We start from the raw sequence: 16142 nt of genomic DNA on the forward strand, positions 1-16142 counted from the left end.
AAACCACCAACACTGACGGGGGAACCACTTACTTTTTATACTTTCAGTTTGATAATAACCTAATGCAGGACTTTTACTTGTGTTGGAATATTTTTACTTTGCTGTACTGCTATTTTTACTAAGGTGAAAGATCTGAATACATCAAAATGAGGGTTAAACATGTCTAAAAAAAATACCCATATACACTTTGTTCTCGTTACAGTCTCTCATAGAAATTCATTCAAACCAACCATATTTTAAGTTTTTCATTGGAATAATCTTTTAATCTGATTTTGGGTGGTTTGCATCCAACAAAACTAGGCTGCCTAAACTGATTTTTTTTTTTTCAATCTTCCTATCCCAAACAATCTAATCAGTGATCACTTTATTGACCACAGCCCATTCAAGATAAGTTTTTTTAAGTTCGGATGTCTGCGAGAGTTTAAATAACCATAGTTCAGTGTTTGTGCTGAACATCAGGTACATGTAGAATGTGATACAGAGTGTCATGCAGCTCAAACCGCCCGCTGCTCCTGTTCATTTCCTCTGCTTATGTTGTGGTTGGCACACAATGAGAACTCTCGCTGGTGACAATACAGACAGGCTTAAGGTTAACACAACACATGATTGTTGAATTCTTGAAGGGATGTGCATTTTTAGGTAACTCCGGACAGAATAAACACAGAACAGAGACAGACAGACTGCTTCAACGTAACGGTTCCAGCTGGCTTCGGATCATCATCGGTCACTTATCAAACTGGTGTTCATCAGAAAACAAAGGTAAGGCGGTGTAGTATGGTAATAAAGTTTTTTTTATGTGAATGTATGAGCTTAATGTGTCTCTTACTCTGCGTTCTTATGGTTTTGGGCTTCACAGGATGTTCTTACATCAAACTTCTACAACGTTCGTATTTTTCCTCTTTGTGTAATTAATAAAAATAAAGTACATCATTAATATTGTTCCTGCTCAGCCTTTCTTTGGATCACTGGTGTCATTTTAATTGCTACACTATCACCTTCCAGGCTGAGGTGATGTTCTTTCATCAAAATCGCCCTTGTTGAGCAGAAGACACAATGTCGGTTAATTCCACCAATGGAGACCCGACTGCCACAGGTAAGATTTACATCCAGTTGTGTTCACTGACATGTGTGTGAGAGCGTGTTGGAGCTGACTGTTTATGTCCTGTTGACTCGTTTAGGTCGTTTTGGCCTGGACCGGTGTGTCTGGATCCTCACAGGGGCCTTCTCCTTCACCATCCTGGTGTTCACACTGCTGGGGGTCGTGTGTCTCCGAAAGTAAGGCAGGCTGAAATGATTTCACAAGGAATTTACTGGATGACTGGATGTGTCATTTGATTTGGCTGAGTTTACATTGCAGTTGTAAAATGTTTATAGAACAATAAGGTTTATTGGCTGAAAACACAAAGTGTAACATATTCAATATTGCATCAACAAGTGCAATTGCCTTTGAATTGGTATTTCTAGATATCATATTATCTGCTTTAGATCATAGGAAAACTGAGGGTTTTTAGTTTTCACAATGAAATACCTTTTTTTTTTTTTTTAACAGCGGACTAACATTGTCATAGCACGTAATTGTAGCACAGGTGTAATTAATAAATATCAACATTAATGATGTCTCCGTTTGTATTTATGTAAAGTTTATTTCGGGAGCACATTTAAACACAGCTTCAGCTGACCAAAGTGCTGTACATAAAAGCACCAAGATGCTGTATAATTGCACATTGAAATGTAAAATATAAGTCGTAGCTAGAAAACACAACAGAACATCCCAACGACAACAACGAGCTGCAATTCACAAATAGGCCTACATCATTTTAAGAATATTTAAGTGTCCTAATAAGCCAAGTGCAAACACCTGCAAATTGAATGCAGCTATTTTTTTATGTTTTTAGTTACACATGAGGTTTTCCTGTACTGAAGAGGATTAGGGCCACATGTGAGTTCTGAGCCGAATTCTGAGAATAAAGATGAATTCTGAGATTAACTCACAACTCAATAAATGTTTTCACATGTGGCCTTAATCCTCTTCCGTATCCTGCCATGTCAAAATGTCTGCCGAAAATAGCCAACACCATGAATTTTTGCAGAAATGCACCATAGGTTAATGCGAGGTATGTCGATCCACCACTTTGGTCCAAAATATTTGACAACTAGGACTGCCATAAAATTTGGTATTGACACTCATGACCCGGGTGATTATTCTGTCAATTCTATTTGCCTCCAGCAGGTTGAAAGTTTTGGGTTTGAGTGACATTAGATGGGTTGCCATAAAATGACGGTTAAATTCCTCTCAGGATTAATGGTAATCACTTTGTTGATCCCCTGAATTTTCATCTTGTGCCACCATCAGGTCAACGTTTAAATTTGTACTTTGTACCGGTGCAGAAAAAGAGACATTTCCATCAGCCTCAGCTGTACTTTGAGCTTAGTGCTTGTTAGCATAACACAGCTAACACAGAAAAACAAGATGGTAAAGATATTATAACCAGCTAAACATCAGCATGTTAGCATTGTCAATGTGAGCATATTAGCATGCTAACATTAACATTACCACTGTGCTAAAAGAAATATAAGAAATAGATTATTTATATTCAAGGATTTCTTGTGAAATAGGTTCTTAAGCTTCCAACTGGAAATAGTAATGTTCCCACAGAAACATTACCTACTCCAACTTTTGTTTCTTAACCCTTGTCCTCCCGGGTCAAAACTGAAATTTGACACTTTTTTAAATGCTTTTTAGACACCTTTTATTGCTTTTTGACACTTTTTTTCAACATTTTCTTCTGAGTTTTTTTACACTATCATCAGTATACTGTACATACCACTCACACCAATGTATTACCACTAGTTTTACAGTAATTATTTGTGTTTTGTCAAAGTTTAGTTTCAGGATCTTGTTTTGAAACCATTTAAACCGTTTTTTTTGGGGGGAAAAACACTCAATATTCAATAAAGTAGTGAACTGATCCTTCGTTTAACTTGCAGGGATCCATCCATGTCATTTTTGGGCAATTTGGATGAAAGAATCCGAAATTTCTGATGTAGAAACTTTTAAAAATCGGGTCAAGTTTGACCCGAGGACAACAGGAGGGTTAAGCAGGTAGATATTTAGTTTTCTTTATCTTATCTCCAGCAAACAACACCCTCCTGGCACAGCTGCCTTGAGCTTTTGCTGGAATCCTTAACCCCCCAATATACAATATATATACATCACTTTTTCTTTCAGATATCGTTCTTTGGTCCGGACCATTCGAGAGCTGCAGCGTAGCAAGTTGTTGCTGGATGCTGTTCCTCGGCTGGAAGCTCCCCTTATGCCTATGAAACCAGGTCCAGCAGTGGGGGAGGAGGAGGATGAGGAAGAGGATCTTCCTCTCCAAATTCCCCTGCAGCAGAGCAGCACAGTCAGGCCCTCCTCCAGGAGGCTGCGGAAAGGCCTGCAGCAGGTACTACTGATACACCAACCTTTAGTGAGGACAGCATAACCGTCTTCATGTCATCACATGATGCTGATATTTTATGCGGTCAGATATTTGACCTACTTAAGGGCTGCTTTATTTCCGTTATGAGTCAGCTGGAGGCACAGCAGAGGAAATCTCACATGCAAGATACGCTTAACTGAATTTTAACTATACATGTGACACATGATGTGTTTTATCTCATCAATGTGGCTTAACAGTATTAGTGCTGATCAAGTCTCCTTTGTGCCAAAGGAGACTTGATCAGCACTAATACTGTCATTTTTTTAATAAAGATATATTTTACTCTTTACGCGCTTTCTGCGGGTTGGCCATAGCGCTGATAACGCTGCTTTCGCAAATGTACGTACATCTGGCCCACAGTCCTGGAGCCTCACATATTGTGGTCTGTCAGTGAGGTAGTTGATTGTCCATTCGGACAGGTGTGTGTGTGTGTGGAGGGGGGTGGGGTCAACTCCACCTCCAAATAGCTTCCCCCAGAGCAGTGATAGTTGAATTGTATTGAAAGCACTGGAGAAATCAAAAAACATGACTTTCACAGTGCCCCCAGTGTTCTCCAGGTGTGACAATGAATACGAATGAATGAATGAGTGAGTGAGTGTGTGACTTTGACCAGGATGCATGTCCTCTTAATGTCTCCTGTACGCCTAACCCAAAGTCACCTCTTATGGTATTTGTTCAAGGTTCCCCATGTTACCAAGTCAGACCTGAACCTGCTGCAGCTGATTAAAGCAGGGAAGGAGGGCGTCTTCTACCAGGCCAAGATGACCAGAGGGACGTGTAAAGGCCACAACATGTTCACCTGCAAGATCACCAAGGAAGGTACAGACATCTCTGGCGGTTCAGACCTAGAAGCATTTCTTTGAGGCAGCGCTGTCCTGGAGGCAGAGATGATCAGTTGAGGCATAGAGTAGCACTGCAGCCAGGCTTTAATAACCTGGGAACATTGGTTCCAGGTTACTCTAACCATGTCCTGCAGCGTCAACAGAGACACAGGGGAATCACATAAACACAGCAGGGTCGGCACACCATGGTTTGTCATGCAAACAGACACATTAATCTGGCTACAGACACTTGAGAAATTGTTCTTTTGATCGTGTGATGACAGTGTTGGAACAGTGTGACTAACTATTATTCACATAGTTTCAGTTTGTTTTGGTAGTTCATATCATCCGTTCATATTGTGAACCCATCTGATAACGATTTAGCCTCTGGGGACCAGTTGCCGGTTCTAGGGGTGGGGGGCCCCCGTAATATTAACGCTGCGTTCCAGGCAACCCGTAACCCGTGTTTTCACAACCTTCTACCTGTGAAAGCGCCCTGGAACGGCGGTCAAACCCGTAACTTACTACCTGTGAACTCGTACCAGATTGTTGTACTCCCAGTTACAGTTTTTGACGTCACACACACATAGCTAAACAACAATGGCGACCCCTGTTGATGCTGTACAGACGCCGGTGATTAACAGTGAGAAATAGAAATAAATAGACATAAATAGGCAACGTAAAGTAATTCCGCACATTGTAATCAAAACAATACACATACGATTGTGTACTACTACAGGTTATGTTTATTAAATGAAGCCCAAAATATGTCACCGACTAGAAATCGCTAGTATCAGCTAGCTAACGTCAACGTTAGGTAGCCGCAAGCTAATGCTAGCTAGAAGGGTTTGTCGTGACTCTGCCTGGAATGTTACCAAGTCGTGAGTCACGACTTGAAGTCCTAACTTATGGGCTAAAAATTGTGTCTGGAACGCAGCATAAGACTCGACCCCCCTCTGCTCCCTGTGGCAAAAATGTTCATACATTCTTAAAACCACCTATTGTTATATTATATTATTCATGTGCAGTGATAAATAAAATGTAGGACTGAAACAATGAGTATTCTTTTTTCAATGTTACATGTGTTTTGTTAGTCCAAACCTATGTGGTATGTGTTGGTGGTATGTAACACTTGTGCTTAATATATTTGGTACCCCTAAAATCGCATATGGCCCCAGCCTGCCCCCCTTCATTTGAAATGGTCTAGAACCGCCACTGCTGGGGACTACTGCCAATGTTTCATTTCGTGGGTTCTGCGGCAGTCATTATTAAGTGTCAGATTAGCAACTTCAGACGCAAGAGTTCTATAATAAAAATGCAGATTAACATAATATAATGCAGAAAAATATAATTGCCGATGGGTTCCGAGATTGCATTTAGTCCAATGCATTCTGCCTCTTGGCCCGCTGCCTACAGATTCTGCAGAATATGCAAATATCTGTTTATAGAGATTATATTGTTACACACACACACACCACGTGGCATACTTTGTCAAAATATCAAGCACCAATGTGAACGCACATTCACATGTCAGATTTCAATGGTGATGATGAGTTGGAGTTGTTTCACTTTTAAGTCTTAGATTCTTTTTTTTTTTTTTGCTCTGTCAAAAAGCTTTGGTTTCATTTTCTCTCTCTTTCTTCCTTGAGGTGTCCGTCCTAAGCGTGTGGACACAGAGGTTTCCATCATGAGGAAACTGGTGCACCACAAGAACATCCTCCAGTTACTGGACTGGAACACCACGGAGGGTGAGAGACAGTTATCCGCAGACTGTTATTCCTCTGCAAGAATGAAACCACTGTCCTGTCCCTTTGCTCCCGGTTGAAAGATAATAAATGAAGGTAGAGGAGACCTTGGATATATTCCTCTCTGTAAGTCCCCCATCCTCTCACAATGTTTTGATTTATGCAGAGCCTTACATTCTGATCATGGAGTATGTGAGCTACGGCACTCTGAGGACCTTCCTGCAGACCAACAGAGTCAACCTGAGTGAGGACCCTGAGCTGCAGAGCCTCCTCACCATTGCCTCCTACCACATCGCTCTGGCCATGCAGCACCTGCGCTCCAAAATGGTAACAACATATTATGAAGTACTCAGCTGTCGATTGGTGAATGGAAATGTAATATACTACTATTTATCCACACTGACCAATCATAGACCCATGCTAAGCAGCGTTGATGTGGTCTTCCCTGCAGATTGTGCACTGTGACTTGGCTCTGAGGAATATCATGGTCAATAAGTTTCCCTGGGAGGTGAAAGTGGCGGAGTTTGGCCTCGCCCGAGACTTTACACGCATGACGAGTCGCCGCAGCAGCCGCTGGAGAAACCCACAGGTAAGACAGTATCAGTTCTCCTGTTGATACAGTTTGGATTTCAGTTTTCCTACGAGTTGTCAAGTTCCAATTGTGATGTCCTAAAACCCTAATGACTGAGCTTGACACCATCAGAACATTAACTTTAACAGGTAACAGCTTGTCCAAGTTGTGACTTAACTTTTTAAATATTACTATGTATTGAAACTGACAGGGCTGTCATTTTTTTTGCCAGCCCTTAAACTGCCAACAAATCTGCTGAACTGCTTTACAGCCCAACCTTATTAAAATGGATATAGATAGCATGTCAAGGGTCATGCTGCATTGTTTTGGCAAAAAGAAATGCACAAAATGGATCTTGTGCCACTTTTAGTCAAACCTTATTAGACTTTTGGTAATATCTTGTACTATTTTGGTCTCATATCATAACAGTTGGAAACATTTTGTGCCATTATAAAAATTAATTATTTATTTAATAAATTATTTAAAGTTATTTGGACACATCTTGTACCAGTTTAGACACAATTTAAACCATTTTGTACAATTATTGTACCATTATGGTCACATCTTGTACCATCGCCTTATGAACTTGTAACAATGCATAACTTTTGGGTAAATATGTGTGTGAACTTGTGACTCTTAAGTAAGGTAAGTGTTCTATCAAGTTACAATGTCAGGACATTTATGGGAGCCCAGCCCGTATGCTGCAGAGAGCGCGAGTCCTCAGCAGCTAATTGAAAATGTCTCTCCTGCTACTCAAAAGTAATCTATATACTGTATGTGTATGTGTGTGTGTGTGTGTGTGTGTGTGTGTGTTGAGGGGGATTTAGCAACATCCTCTGCAACAGGAAACCAGAGGTTTCAGAGAGATGTGGCCTTGATTTAGAGAAAGGGCAGCAGTAAGCGTCACTCATAATTTCCAACATGAGCTCGTTAGTTTACTAAAGTTATACCAATAAATGACAGTTACCAATGACACTGTATACTGATGTCTCAAATTGTTTTAAAATATATGTATTTATGGTGGTCTATAGTGTGATGAGCTGGTTGTAAGTTTTTACAGGTCACATTTCTGAATGTAATATCACTTTTTCCATTGTATGTAAATGTGCAGCAGCGTGTGCCGCTGCGCTGGTACCCACCTGAGTACTTCAAGAACAACTATTACAGCTTCAAGGGAGATGTTTGGGCATTTGGCATCGTGCTGTGGGAGATGCAGACATTTGGTAAGTTGGTTGCTCAGGTAATTACAGGTTTCACAAAATGATTAAATTTACTAGGTTAAATGAAAGGCCAAGGTGGTCCACTTCAAGTTTAAAGGAGATTTTTTATCGTTTGACTGCCTCTTTAGTTTAGTTGTAAATTATTAATTTCAAGGCAGTAGGCACTTTCCCGACCACCCTAAAACTGTCATCAGTCTGGATAAATGTGAAACTGGTCAAATTACATAATAGGGAATATTGATCTCTTTGTTAAAGTCTGATATATATGATGACGATGATGTCCACAGTATAGTGAGGCCTATTTTTACAAAACAATTGAGAGTATGAAATTAGCACATGCCATGGTACATTTTAAAAGACAGCAGCTAAGTAAAGATCTTGAGTTGAAAAACAAGACTTGTTTAATCAATACAAAATGTCATGTAGGTTTGTTTTACTTTGGAATATCTCATATGTAACATCTTTCTGAAAAACATTTTCAGGTACGCTGCCATACCCAAACCTTCAGACATCCGAGGCAGTGGTGTACCACATCTGTCTTGGTCATAAGAACACAAACCCTGACGGTTGCAGACCAGAGATGTAAGAAGATGTTTGTCTCATTTACTTTTCAAAAGCCGCTTTTGACAAGCACTTTTTTGGCAGCTACTGCATAGTCCATATACACACCGGAAGCATTATTTGCACATGTATAGGCCTACTTTATTGTTTAACTGATTGATTGGATTTTTGAGCACTATCAAAAAGCAGTAGTCTCATAATCAGAGGGCTCATGCTGGCTTTTTGTAGTGACAGTAAAAACTCAACATTAAGGTCCAAACTAATGATATGCCGCTCATGACATAAAATGTATTTGCTGCTTTTTTTAGTCTGGGAGAAACTTCTGTGTTATCAGAGGTAGAGCTCACGACTGGGCAATAACAGTATTGACCCAAATTATCAGTCTAAATCTGAATACGTTTTGACCCCAGATAGCACTATAAAATTGTTATTATAACATGTTTAGTGTTAAGTATGATAGTTGGTTCTCAGCAGCTCATTACATGATGAATCCCATGAATGTCTAAACCCCACAGACTTCATATTATGCGAGACTGTTGGCTGGAGCCGTACCCTCTGAGACCCTCATTCACAGACGTTGTCCGCATGCTGGAGAACATCATGGAAAACGATGCGGTAAGAAATAGCTGGCTACATTAGCATTTATTGATCTTTAAAAGGTTACATCATTTTTTTCTTCATCTTTTCTATCATTTCTTTGTCAAAATTTGTAAAAAGGAACAAAACCATCACCACGTGACCTTCTTGGTGCCATAATAGTCTGAACCTATCTTAGATTAGACTGCAGGATTAACGTCATATGACTTTAATCTAGCATGTAAAGTCATATGACTTTTCATACTTTATCATATTATGTAACACAGTGATTCCCAACCAGGGGTACTTTTACCCCAGGGGGTACTTCTGTTGCCGGAATTGGGTATGTGGAAAGATTCAGCTCAACTAATTTGAAAATAGATTGTTTTGACTAAATAAATATATGAGCTGTAACACCTGAACGCTACATGTTGCAGTTATGTAAGAGTGCGTGCAAACTAGTTAGTAAGTAAGCACTTAAGTTTTAGCTTAAAGTAATGAATAAATGGAAGAAATAAATAGCTAAAAGTAATGACTAAACCGTTCAAATGATTCGCTAACAGTTATGGATAAATGGTTGAAACATTCAGCTTCACTCCATGAAGTAGCCTATGATTGCTGACCACACCAACCTAAATATTGACAGTTCAACAAGTATGAACAAAATTAACAATATAATGTATGGTGTTCTACATTTGGAACATACACTGGGAATTAATGAAGGGGTTCGTGAGTTCATCTGACAGGGCTGGGGGGGAACCACTGATGTAACACACCATATTTTCAGACACACCAAGAAAGAATTCCTCTTCTTTGTTACTGCACTTAGACAAACGGTAGATTGTAGTGGTGTTTTATTTAATGAAAATGTCCTTGTAGTTATATATGAATTTCTTTTTTTTGCAGGATTATGTGGATGTTGAGAGTCCACAGCTTTTGGTGAAAGATGAGGCTGAAAAAATATCTTTCGAGCAGCCAGTGTCACCTTTGAAGATACAAATCCCAACTAAATGCCAAAGCATCAAATAACTGTTAAATGTATTTTTAGACTACATTTATCTGCTTGGGTCAGCCTTTCAAGTGCTGTCTGAAATATAGCAACTGGAAGATGATCACACATAAACGACTCAACAGACAGCAGGGTAAAAAGTATGTACTTATATGTTCTTGTTTATCACTGTAAAATATTTGTAATGTTCTGTGTTTTAACTTTGTTTATCTTTATTTGTTTATGTCCATCATATTGAAAACTCAATTTAAAAAAACTGTGTGATGTGCCTAATCTGCTCACTGCGCACAGCAGCACAGGAGCTACATGTTTACTTTCTGAAATATATTTTTCGGTGTTTTCTTATTTCTTATTAATATGTTTTTCATTACTTACTTTAATATTTTAATTCTAGCTTTTTGGTGTATTATAGATGTTCATTGATAGCGTGTTTCAATATTTATTATTTATCCTCCAAACATTTGTAAACCAAAAACATATAGAACATATTGGCACGTTGCTTTGGAAATGCAGCTATCAGAAGAACAGACATTACAATTCAAGATTATATAAAAATATATGCATACCAACAATTAGATAATCCGATAATACTGAGAAAAAATAATAATGAACTAAATATACATTAAAAAAACTATTAAATTGGAGTAATTAGAACACATTTTGTGCAAAACTAGTTCTATGAGCAAAAGTTTCTTCCCCTTAGCAGTCAGCCTCACCAACAAGCCCCCCCCCCCTCCCCATCCCTAGTCACCACACTTGCACTAACCTTCATCCTGGACTTTACATCTGCCCACTGCAAATAGCCTACTATATATTCTTTGCAAATTTTGCACTCAACCCATTCAGCCTTTTTTCTTATACAACAGTTACTTTGTATGTATATATTTGTTTATCTGTATTTATTGTTTATTTCATATTCATGTTTAATATGTTTGTTTGTTTGTTTATGTATGCACCTTTCACCAGGGCAAATTCCACATAAGTGTAGCCTACTTATTGTGGCAATAAAACTTTTTTTGATTCTAATTCTGAATTCCGACATTTACAAGGAGCACCTAAAGCATCACGTCCAATACCTTCTCCTGTGTGGGATGAATGGTGCGTACAGGAACGCCCCCATCTCCCTCTGCGAGCCAATGGGATCCATCCTGGGAACACGCGTTTCTACGACACACTACTGCTGCTAACTTTGGTCCCAGTTTCTTATCTGTCATTTGCACTGGATCATTTAGAGATCATGGCTATCCGTGTATTAGAAATACTCTTTTTCTTCTATTTTGCCTCTCACATTCCTATCACATTATTTATTGACTTGCAAGCCCTGCTACCTGGACATGTGTATCCTCAGCCGGTAAGTGTCAGTAATGACAAGTTAGCCGACTACGAGTCAACTTTGTTGTGGCTGTAACACAATTCACACACTGAATCTTTCTTTCCACCAGCTGAAAGATCTTATGAAGTGGTATGCATCGGAGTTCAAAGACCCTATGGTGCTGGATCCGCCACAATGGTTTAAATCTTTTATTTTCTGCGAGGCTTTGTTTCAAACGCCTTTCTTTCCCGTTGCAGCGTATGCTTTCCTAAAAGGTCAGTGCGGTCTATTTTATACAGTCTATAGTTAGCCTAATACAAAAGGTGATTTGCGGAAACGCTGTTGAGTTTGCTGTTTGCCTGACTGTGATTAAAAAAAATGCCAGTTTAATGTTGATTTGCTCATTGACACAGAAACACGCGCATGGAAAATGAATGAATGACTTTTTTGAATTGTGTACAACCCATTGATGAATTCGGCATACATTTACCCAAGCCAATATCCACATTAAGTAGGCCTAGCCTATTATTTCAAAATTGCTCGTGTGGATCCCTAGCACGGTGTCTATTCTAAGTTCTGAGCCACTAGGCGGAGTCCACAGTGCTGTGTCAGCGCTGAGGGATGGTCTTCATAGGGGGAAAAAAGCTCTGGCTTGTTTGTATTTCTTCAGACCAATCACAAAAACAATCAAGAAGCTGGATAATCCAAAGACTTAACTGTCAGGAGTTATTATTGGAACTACTTAAGAGTGTGTTCTGCAGAGCCTGGAACATCTTTTGATCACTTAGTGTCTTTCTTGTCTTCCAGGTGGCTGTAAGTGGATCAGGACTCCTGCCATCCTGTATGCCACACATGTGGCCACCACCCTGGTCCCGATTCTAGCTCACATCCTCTTTCATCAGTTCCCTATGACACCCCACCCTGGTCCCCAGACCATGCAGGAGCGCTGGCTGCTGGTCTCCATATACTTTCCATACCTGCTGGTGCCTGTGCTGCTGCTCCTCACCATGTTGCTGTCCTCCACATACAACCCCACCTCCAAGTCTGGACACAAGCCAGCCAAATCCAAGAAGAAGAACTGACTCATTATGACCAGAGCTTTCTAATTTACTCTGATTTTAAGATGTGTTTTTCTACATTTCTGAATGTACCATATGTTATGTACATACTGTATATCTGTGAGGCTGTGAATCAGTCTGTATTGCTATTATTGGAGGAAATGGCCATTGTTAAACCAGCCAGAATAAGCCCTTTTAATGTTATTCTTTAATAGTAAATTTCAAATTGTTTGTTGAACATGTGTTGTGTCTTTATTAGTACCAAAGTTAAATTAATACATTTATAAAGGACTCTGTAGGAAATTAGGATATATGTTTTTTTCCCCCTAATATGCATTTATGTAAATCCATGAAGAACTTAGTGTGGCATGCTTGCTCGCTGGGCCCTGATGGTGCATCCATTTACACATCCTCAGTAAAGAAGTCACAAGGTGGTACACCTGTGCAATCGAATACAATCTAATACAACAGTGCTGCAATGAATGCTGGATTTTTCACTTGCCATAAACAGAAATATTTCTCAGTGTAATGCAATTAACCTTTAGCTCTCTTTAGACAGTGTAAAAGTGCAAAACACACCCCAATGTAGGCTACTTTACACATCATTTTACTGGACTGTTGGAAAGTCTAACATGTACACATCTCAGCAAAAGCTTAACAGCCCCAGTTCATCCCTCCTTTCATCTATAGACTAGTGTCTTGTCTCCACATGCGCTCACAAAATAATAAAACTCCAACTTTTGAAACTTTTCAAAGTTGAGATATAGTGTGGCATAGTCCATTGTTTTAAACAATTACAAAACACTTTCTTATGAAAGGAAGTAATAGAAAAGGCAACCAAATAAAAATGCAAATTCATAAAGCACGTACAAAAGAGCTATAGCTTGTAAAGAGGACTTCTCTGTTAGGTCATCCCAATGTCTATGGTCACTGTTGGCAATGCCTCAGCAATACCTTTGTTCCTCATAGACTCTGGAACATCCCAAATAGCAGCAGATTTAAAGGTAAAAGTAACTCCCCCAGCTTCCTAAATTCCATAAATCATAGAAAGCAATACTGAGAACATAACCTCAGTGTCCCCGTCTACAGGCCTTTAAATACATACTGTATGTAGCCTGTTATGTGTTCCACAGTTCAGGTCTTGTTAAAAAATGCCAAGGGGACTTGAAGACAAAGGTCTAGTTATGTTCTAAACAGAGGTAAGCAATAGACTTGAAACGTATTCAGTGCTTCCCTGTTCCACCCATGCAATATTGCAATATGTATTTAAAAAAAAAAAAAAGTATGATATAAGAAAGGTAAATGTGCCCTGGTTCACCAAATAGGCTATGCTATGTTTTTATCACTAACTGTGACTTATTTATTACTTAATATTGCATCTTAAAAAAATATAAATGATCATCTGGGAAACGTCTTCCCCAATACTCTTAAACGATATAAAAATGTAGCCTAATAATACAGTAGTAAATATCTTACATAAACATAATGCAACTCAGATGTTGTTAGATGCTTTCATGTAGTCAATATGTATCCATAGTCACGCCAAATCCCTTTGATTCATTTCGAATGATTTGAACGGTAGCCCTCCTCTCAACAACTAGTGGGGTTCACACTTTGCACACAACCTTCAAATACTTTTGACCGTTCAAAAAAAGGCATATAAATAAAAATAATGTTGTTACTGCAAAATAGATAATCAGATTATAAAGAACACATTCTTAAATTTTCCTTGTGTCCCATTAAAGAGAGAGTGCCTATTGTTTTGCGCCCTTGAAGGCCTATTTTTGTAATCTGTTTATTTTTTTATTTTTATTTGGAGTATGCTACTGTTATGGTAGCTTATAATTTTGTTTATAGTTTAGTCTTGCTTCAAAGTTTTTTTTAATTCTTTGTCCTTTTTATTTTGTGTCTGTGTTGTTTTAATTTAGCTCTGTGAAGCACTTTGGGCTGCTTTGAAGCATGAAAGGTGCTATATAAATCAAGTTTTTATTTCAAGTTGTCCTCAGAGCCTCTGTAGACGGACTAACCCTCGCAGCGGAAGAATAAGTCTAAAGCAGGCCTCCGCGGAAGGATCGCATATAAAGCCGAACATGGCACTAGCTTCCAGTATTGTTTAAATCGCCGTCCGGACGCGAAGACCTTCCTTCTGTCCCGATGTGACAGCGCTGTACAGTGATTAAAAACCGTACAGTTTATATTAGCAGGTTAACGTTCAGTAGCTTAACGTGAAACAACATTGAATTGAAGGCGACAGCTACTCCCAGTGCTTACATTAACGTTAACTTAACGACGAAGGAAACAACGAAGTGTTCTTTTATGTCACACGGATAAAATGAATGCTCATTGGGGAAACGTCAGTGTTTATCAAGAGGAGAGAAATGTGTCTTGTGGACTCGGACATCTTGTCGAAGAGGACGGATCTAACGAGGACTAACGCCTTCAGATAAACAACAGCTCCGTGTTGACATTTGTGTTGCATCCTTAAGATTTCTTATGCTAACATTGACCGTGGACTAGCTCGCGGATGTTGGCTAGCTTTATAGGTTGCTGCAACTTGTATATTTTAGATAGAAGCAGATTAAATAATTTAGCATCACCGAACAAGGTAACGTTATTTACATATTATTGTTCGCATGTTTGCAGAGACCTACTATGGACAGCAGCTATGACGCCAGGTGTAGCCACAGGGTTATGTCACTGTCAGGCTAACCGATAGCTCGGTGCCTGCAACTGCTTACAATCTTTGCATAGTCATGTCCAGTAGGGTTGGCATCATGTAGACTGTCCCTCTGAACTGGTTAGCTGACTCGGGACACGTTAGTGAGCCACCTTTGGAGAGTAATGCAAAGCTGGATTGCAGCTATCCAACTGGGTCAAAGACTGACAGCTGGCACTGATACAGTTTAGCTCAGGATTGTTGTTAGCCATGCTCAAAGCCCTCTGTTCTGTGTGACATTACAAACACCCCAACCTATTTAGAGGGCATGTAAATGCATGATGTCCTGTCAGCATCTCGTATTTATGCAATAAGGCACATCAAAGCAGCCTGTCATAAAGTACATCCGCAGTGCAAGAAGCAGCATCACCAGGACTGCGAGAATAATTCGCTCCGGGATTATTTTCTGAAGAGAAGAGCAACATTTAATGCTACCCACCAGCGCCCAACATCAGCTGGACCATCAGCCCGTCATAATGGAGACTGTGGGAGATTTTGAGTACAGCAGAAAAGACCTGGTTGGACATGGAGCCTTTGCTGTGGTGTTCAAAGGAAGACACAGGAAGGTAAATAAATAAATAACTTTCCTGCAATGTTGTCTTTCCCCTCCTTTTCATCTTGCCTTGCAGGATAAAAGGGGGCAAGTAGGCAGCTCCATTTGAAAATCTGGGTCAGTCAGTGGCAGTGCAGAATGCAGTTCTGCAGCAGCATAGGTGGGCTGTCATCTTTTCAGCGGTGGGAATAATACAACCCTTTTATGACTAAACGTCTTAATCCAGTCTTATGTACTGTAAGTCCTGCTGTGGCAGGTGATTTAAGTGTTCTTTCATCAGCCTGATGTTAGCTGTATAAGTGTATATATGCCGCCTGGTTCATTCATGAAACGGATGAGTCAGGCAGCAGTGAATGACTTGCTGACGTACTGAGGCAGCAGGGAGGATGGCGTGCAGTGTTTTTCTTTTGCCTTTTTAAGGATACAAGCCTCCCTTTATGTAAGAGCTGCACAAGGTTCATTCACACTGAAGCAATGGAACATATTACATTATTAACATAATGCTCAGAAATGTACTC

The 16142-nt window shown here is 39.6% G+C and overlaps 3 protein-coding genes across 6 annotated transcripts in view; all 3 read left to right on the forward strand.

The window, feature by feature from the left end:
• Nucleotides 1-401: 401 nt before the first annotated feature.
• On the forward strand, nt 402-10877 carry si:ch211-167j9.5 (tyrosine kinase receptor Cad96Ca). 2 transcript variants are annotated; one of them, XM_039792994.1, is made up of 13 exons: nt 402-759; nt 857-883; nt 1003-1093; nt 1179-1275; nt 3230-3446; nt 4163-4301; nt 5953-6051; nt 6215-6375; nt 6500-6637; nt 7731-7842; nt 8322-8421; nt 8916-9015; nt 9883-10877. In XM_039792994.1, the coding sequence occupies exons 3-13, from the start codon at nt 1054-1056 to the stop codon at nt 10003-10005; spliced, it is 1326 nt and encodes a 441-aa protein (XP_039648928.1). In that variant the 5' UTR covers nt 402-759; nt 857-883; nt 1003-1053; the 3' UTR covers nt 10006-10877. The 2 variants fall into 2 exon arrangements, with proteins under 2 accessions (XP_039648928.1, XP_039648937.1); XM_039793003.1 differs by lacking the exon at nt 857-883.
• tmem97 (transmembrane protein 97) lies at nt 10085-12593 on the forward strand. Its single transcript, XM_039788604.1, has 4 exons — nt 10085-10118; nt 10975-11336; nt 11428-11572; nt 12105-12593. The coding sequence occupies exons 1-4, from the start codon at nt 10085-10087 to the stop codon at nt 12377-12379; spliced, it is 816 nt and encodes a 271-aa protein (XP_039644538.1). The 3' UTR covers nt 12380-12593.
• Nucleotides 12594-14477: 1884 nt separating this feature from the next.
• The window catches only part of ulk2 (unc-51 like autophagy activating kinase 2), a 37091-nt gene continuing 35426 nt past the window's right edge, over nt 14478-16142 (forward strand). For all 3 annotated transcript variants that reach the window (XM_039824344.1, XM_039824354.1, XM_039824364.1), the window contains exon 1: nt 14478-15637. In XM_039824344.1, coding sequence (XP_039680278.1) covers nt 15500-15637 — 138 coding nt within the window. In that variant the 5' untranslated portion in view covers nt 14478-15499. The remainder of the gene's footprint in view (nt 15638-16142) is intronic.

The sequence above is a fragment of the Perca fluviatilis genome, chromosome 2 (assembly GCF_010015445.1).
Source record: "Perca fluviatilis chromosome 2, GENO_Pfluv_1.0, whole genome shotgun sequence".
NCBI classification, from domain to species: domain Eukaryota; kingdom Metazoa; phylum Chordata; class Actinopteri; order Perciformes; family Percidae; genus Perca; species Perca fluviatilis.

Coding starts and splice junctions, on each gene's coding strand:
- tmem97 (XM_039788604.1), top strand. CDS start 10,085: ATGATCACACATAAACGACTCAACAGACAGCAGG. Junction 10,119..10,974: donor ACGACTCAACAGACAGCAGG/GTAAAAAGTATG, acceptor CATAAGTGTAGC/CTACTTATTGTGGCAATAAA. Junction 11,337..11,427: donor GACATGTGTATCCTCAGCCG/GTAAGTGTCAGT, acceptor TCTTTCCACCAG/CTGAAAGATCTTATGAAGTG.
- si:ch211-167j9.5 (XM_039792994.1), top strand. CDS start 1,054: ATGTCGGTTAATTCCACCAATGGAGACCCGACTGCCACAG. Junction 1,276..3,229: donor GGGGTCGTGTGTCTCCGAAA/GTAAGGCAGGCT, acceptor TTTTTCTTTCAG/ATATCGTTCTTTGGTCCGGA. Junction 6,638..7,730: donor GCCGCTGGAGAAACCCACAG/GTAAGACAGTAT, acceptor GTAAATGTGCAG/CAGCGTGTGCCGCTGCGCTG.